Source organism: Nerophis ophidion, linkage group LG17 (assembly GCF_033978795.1).
Source record: "Nerophis ophidion isolate RoL-2023_Sa linkage group LG17, RoL_Noph_v1.0, whole genome shotgun sequence".
Lineage (NCBI taxonomy): Eukaryota > Metazoa > Chordata > Actinopteri > Syngnathiformes > Syngnathidae > Nerophis > Nerophis ophidion.
Genome location: NC_084627.1, coordinates 5,743,556 through 5,749,714, shown reverse-complemented (window position 1 = coordinate 5,749,714; position 6,159 = coordinate 5,743,556). Strand labels below are relative to the sequence as shown.

Genomic DNA, 6,159 nt, shown 5'->3' with positions numbered 1-6,159 from the left:
ACTGTATAAACCTTTATATATAAGTATGTATACATATATATATATATATGTATACATACATATATACCTATACTGTATATACCTTTATATACATATATACATACATATATACCTATACTGGCTCACCTGCACTGGCTTCCTGTGCACTTAAGATGTGACTTTAAGGTTTTACTACTTAGGTATAAAATACTACACGGTCTAGCTCCATCCTATCTTGCTGATTGTATTGTACCATATGTCCCGGCAAGAAATCTGCCTTCAAAGGACTCCGGCTTATTAGTGATTCCCAGAGCCCCAAAAAAGTCTGCGGGCTATAGAGCGTTTTCCGTTCGGGCTCCAGTACTCTGGAATGTCCTCCCGGTATCAGTTCGAGATACCACCTCAATAGAAGCATTTAAGTCTCATCTTAAAACTTATTTGTATACTGTAGCCTTTTTAGACCAGTTGATCTGCTGTTTCTTTTCTTTTTCTCCTATGTCCCCCCGCTCCCTTGTGGAGAGGGTCCGGTCCGGTGGCCATGGATGAAGTACTGGCTGTCCAAAATCGGGACCCAGGATGGACCGCTCGCCTGTGAATCGGCTGGGGACATCTCTGCGCTGCTGATCCGCCTCCGCTTGGGATGGTTTCCTTCTGGTTCCACTTTGGACGGGACTCTCGTTACTAAATTTGATCCGCTTTGGACTTGATTCTCACGGTTGCGTTGGATCCACTATGGATTGGACTTTCACAATATCATGTTAGATCTGCTCGACATCCATTGCTTTCGGTCCCCTGGGGGGGTTGCCCACATATGTGGTCCTCTCCAAGGTGTCTCAGAGTCATCATCGTTGACGTCTCACTGGGGACTTGTGATTTAGGGCTACATAAATAAACATTGATTGATTAATTGATTGATTTTACTCAAGTCATTATTTGGATTTCTATTATTTACTTTTAATTGAGTAATGTTACTCTTGCTGGAGTACCATTTTAGCTACTCTACCCACCTCTGGCAAGCACACACACACACATTACACTTCTTGTCACCATTGCAAACACACACACACACACGCACACACACACACACACACACACACACATCACCGTACCTGCGACTCAATTCCACGCTGAGTGCTGCGCTGCCTTCACTGGGAGCACCACGACTCAGGTGGACTGCTAGCTGGCGCACAACTGGATGGAAGTGTCTCTGCCAACATGTCACATGACAGGAAGTTACAACTTGTGCTGTGTGTGTGTGTGTGTGTGTGTGTGTGTGTAGTTACCTGTAGTGTGTGGAGTTCCCACAAGGCTGTGTTCTGAGCATTGCAGTGTTCTGGTTGGTCCAGTTCTGGGAGGTAGAACCCACTGCCCTGAACCTCGTTGTCCAGTAGGAAGTCACACTTTGGAAATGACTGGCACGCACAAACACACGCTTGTTTTAACAAGTCTTTCTCACACTCACTCACTCACTCACTCACATGCAGGGCAGCTCTGTTGGCAGCAAGGATGCCCACGCTGGCGTTGGGCAGCACGTGCAGACTGAGCATGCTCAGTCGCTTGATGAAGGCCATGGCCCTCTGCAGAGTCACCTGTTTCCTGCGGCGGATCAGCATGGTGTCCAAGCAACGCAGAACAATGATGATGTCATCACTGTGTGCCCCTGAGTGACATGGACATTGTCAAGGTGAGAACTCCTCCCCCTCCATGAGAGAGTCATGTGACCACACACCTGCATGCAGCTGAGGTAACATCTTGTACAGGTGCGAGTAAAAGTTGAGCGGGTCGATGTTGAGAGCGTCACCTGACACACAACCAAGCTGCATGATATCATTTTTGCACTTTTGCTCGCGCGCGCACACACACACACAGCTGAGGTAACATCTTGTACAGGTGCGAGTAAAAGTTGAGCGGGTCGATGTTGAGAGCGTCACCTGACACACAACCAAGCTGCATGATATCATTTTTGCACTCTCACTCTCACACACTCTCACACACACACACACACACACACTCTCACACACACACACACTCTCACACACACACACACACACACACACACACACACACACACACACACACACACACACACACACACACACACACACACACACACACACACACACACACACACACACACACACACACACACACACACACACACACACACACACACACACACACACACACACACACACACACACACACACACACACACACACACACACACACCTTGTCCTGACAGGATGGTGAAGACGGTCTGGATGCAGTGCAGACTCTCCTGATTGGTCAGATCCTGCACAACAATAGTATCATAGCATCATTTGAAGACGCCAACGTTAGTGGGTGGGGCCATTGTCATACTCACCCCTGATTGGATGAGGCGCTGCAGCACATTGAGCAGGTCATCAAAGAACTCCAAGTTGATCAAGTGGGCAAAACTGACAGGAAGTTACATCACAGTTAATGTGTTTGTGTAAATGCACAAGTGTGTGTGTGTGTGTGTGGTTGCCATGGTGACTAGGGCTGTCAATGTCTAAGTGGTGTTTGTGTAAGTACATGCTTGTGTGTGTGTGTGTATAGCGGTACTAGTGAATGAACAACACTACTATACGTGGTGACATTGCTGGGTTTACCAGCCACTGCTCCTCCACATGGAGAGGAGCCAGATGAGGTGGTTTGGGCAGCTGGTCAAGATGCCCCCCTAACGCCTCCCTAGGGTGGTGTTTAGGGCACGTCCAACCGGTAGGAAGCCATGGGGAAGACCCAGGACACGTTGGGAAGACTATGTCTCCCGGCTGGCCTGGGAACGCCTCGGGATCCCCCGGGAAGAGCTGGACCAAGTGGCTGGGAAGAGGGAAGTCTGGGCTTCCCTGCTTAGGCTGCTGCCCCCGCGACCCAACCTCGGATAAGCGGAAGAAGATGGATGGATGGACATAATCAATCAATCAATGTTTACTTATGTAGCCCTAAATCACTAGTGTCTCAAAGGGCTGCACAGAGCACAACACAAACCACTACCACATCCTCGGTAGGCCCACATAAGGGCAAGGAAAACTCACACCCTGTGGGACGTCGGTGACAATGATGACTATGAGAACCTTGGAGAGGACGAAACCAATGGATGTCGAGGGGTCTAACATGATACTGTGAAAGTTCAATCCATAATGGATCCAACACAGCCGCGAGAGTCCAGTCCAAAGCGGATCCAACACAGCAGCGAGAGTCCCGTTCACAGCGGAGCCAGCAGGAAACCATCCCAAGCGGAGGCGGATCAGCAGATATATATATATATATATATATATATATACACACACACACACACACAGGTGCGAGTAAAAAATAAATAAATAAAAAAAATAAAAAATAAAAAATCTCCTGATGATTGAGGGAACCCCTCATGAAACAGTTCTGTAGACATGAAGTAGTCTTGTGATTTTTCCCACACCTAATATTGCGCTCTACCATGGTATCGAGCACTATTTTCTGGATAATCCAATCAAGACACATATATATATATTAGGGGTGGGCAAATTAATGCGTTAATTACGAGTTAACTCATCAATCTATTAACGCCGACAATTATTTTATCGCACATTTGCGTATGTTGTTTACATGCTTTTATTTTGTTAACGCCTTTTCTTAACAAGATGGCGTCGCCCGGCGTGGAGGGGCTCTTGGTAAAGATGGAACATTTGGCAAAAATACCGGACAATTCTGCAAATTTCCTAGCTGGCTTACAGCGTGGTCACTCCGGGATCACTTACGACCGCCAGACAATTCTGGATGTGGATAGATCGGGCCGTTTTGGACTGAATGAGGCGTGCTTGCTAGAGCGGCTAGCTAGCATGGGAATACTTTGCCGGCTACATCCAGCGGCCTGTGAAGCAGCGGAGTATATGTGTTGTCTGTCTATTTATGAATAATGCAGACCAGGAGTGTTGGCTGAGTTCTTAACGTTTGCTTTCAGAGCGTGCATATCACAACATACAAGATGCCGTCATGGCGAAACAACCTATACATGCTCCTCACTCCTGTTGCATGCTGGGTAGGGTAGTTCTTTTATTCCCTGGCTCATAACATCACAATATAGTACCATGTATATGATGCCTTCAGTTTATCAAAGCACCAAGCAAACAATCGGAAAATTCCCATCATATCAATTCCTAGATATGGTCATAATTATTTTAAGTGCACTACTCAGAATAAACACAACATTATTAATATTGCTACTACGGATAATTTGATCCAAAATTCCCTAAAACAGCCCACTACCTATAATATAGGGTTTTCAAACATAAGATCCCTGATAAAAAAAAATGTTTCTGCTGTTACCTCAGAAATTGCCTGTTCAGATGTTATGATTGTGGCTCAGAGATTTGTATGTAGATTATATTTATTTTCCATAACAAACAGGATAACTTAAATATTCTGGCAGTGGCAATAAGCTTAAATGTTTGTATTTACATTTTTGAGTTGATTTTTCATATAATATGCTATTTAACTGTCACTGTTTAACAAGGACTGATTTAAATTGTGTTTGAACAACAAATGTTTTGGCGCTTTTGTTCATGTGGGAGAATATTCCAATAAAGGTGCACTACACACTACTTTTGAATTCATTATTGGGCTTTGCGTATACAATGCAGTTAATCGCGATTAATCGGAGAAATAGTGCGATTAACTTCCATTAAAATTTTTAATCGTTGCCCAGCCATAATATATATATATATATATATATATATATATATATATATATTATGGCCCTAACCCTAATAAATGTATGTAAGTGTGTGTCATACTTGGCCAGCACCTCCAATATAATATAATATAATATATAATACAATATAATAGGTGTATATAAGTGTGTGTCATACTTGGCCAGCCCCTCCAATATAATATAATATATATATAATACAATATAATAGGTGTATGTAAGTGTGTGTCATACTTGGCCAGCCCCTCCATTATAATATAATATATAATATATATATAATACAATATAATAGGTGTATGTAAGTGTGTGTCATACTTGGCCAGCCCCTCCAATATAATATAATATATATATAATACAATATAATAGGTGTATGTAAGTGTGTGTCATACTTGGCCAACACCTCCAATATAATATAATATAATATATAATATATATATAATACAATATAATAGGTGTATATAAGTTTGTGTCATACTTGGCCAGCCCCTCCAATATAATATAATATAATATAATACATATATATATAATAGGTGTATGGTCCTGGTCGTGGAACTGTGGACCAGCTCTATACTCTGGGCAGGGTTCTTGAGGGTGCATTTGAGTTTGCCCAACCAGTCTACATGTGCTTTGTGGACTTGGAGAAGGCATTCGACCGTGTCCCTCGGGAAGTCCTGTGGGGAGTGCTCAGAGAGTATGGGGTATCGGACTGTCTTATTGTGGCAGTCCGCTCCCTGTATGATCAGTGTCAGAGCTTGGTCCGCATTGCTGGCAGTAAGTCGGACACGTTTCCAGTGAGGGTTGGACTCCGCCAAGGCTGTCCTTTGTCACCGATTCTGTTCATAACTTTTATGGACAGAATTTCTAGGCGCAGCCAAGGCGTTGAGGGGTTTCGGTTTGGTGGCCACGGGATTAGGTCTCTGCTTTTTGCAGATGATGTGGTCCTGATGGCTTCATCTGGCCGGGATCTTCAGCTCTCACTGGATCGGTTCGCTGCCGAGTGTGAAGCGACCGGAATGAGAATCAGCACCTCCAAGTCCGAGTCCATGGTTCTCGCCCGGAAAAGGGTGGAGTGCCATCTCCGGGTTGGGGAGGAGACCCTGCCCCAAGTGGAGGAGTTCAAGTACCTAGGAGTCTTGTTCACGAGTGAGGGAAAAGTGGATGGTGAGATCGACAGGCGGATCGGTGCGGCGTCTTCAGTAATGCGGACGTTGTATCGATCCGTTGTGGTGAAGAAGGAGCTGAGCCGGAAGGCAAAGCTCTCAATTTACCGGTCGATCTACGTTCCCATCCTCACCTATGGTCATGAGCTTTGGGTCATGACCGAAAGGATAAGATCACGGGTACAAGCGGCCGAAATGAGTTTCCAGGTCTCTCCCTTAGAGATAGGGTGCGAAGCTCTGTCATCCGGGAGGAACTCAAAGTAAAGCCGCTGCTCCTCCACATCGAGAGGAGCCAGATGAGGTGGT

General features: G+C 45.0%; 1 protein-coding gene across 4 annotated transcripts in view; it reads right to left on the bottom strand.

Annotated features, from left to right (window-relative positions):
* Positions 1–958: 958 nt before the first annotated feature.
* Positions 959–6,159, bottom strand: part of LOC133535843 (nucleolar complex protein 3 homolog) — a 22,527-nt gene continuing 17,326 nt past the window's right edge. For 3 of the 4 annotated variants that reach the window (XM_061875821.1, XM_061875822.1, XM_061875820.1), the window contains 6 exons: positions 2,345–2,417; positions 2,209–2,272; positions 1,709–1,780; positions 1,458–1,639; positions 1,263–1,391; positions 959–1,186 (listed from right to left, as the gene is read on the bottom strand). In XM_061875821.1, the coding sequence (XP_061731805.1) occupies positions 974–1,186; positions 1,263–1,391; positions 1,458–1,639; positions 1,709–1,780; positions 2,209–2,272; positions 2,345–2,417 (733 nt within the window). In that variant the 3' untranslated portion in view covers positions 959–973. Of the gene's footprint in view, positions 1,187–1,262; positions 1,392–1,457; positions 1,640–1,708; positions 1,911–2,208; positions 2,273–2,344; positions 2,418–6,159 lie in introns of those variants that run through there. The other variant, XM_061875823.1, reaches the window with a different exon arrangement.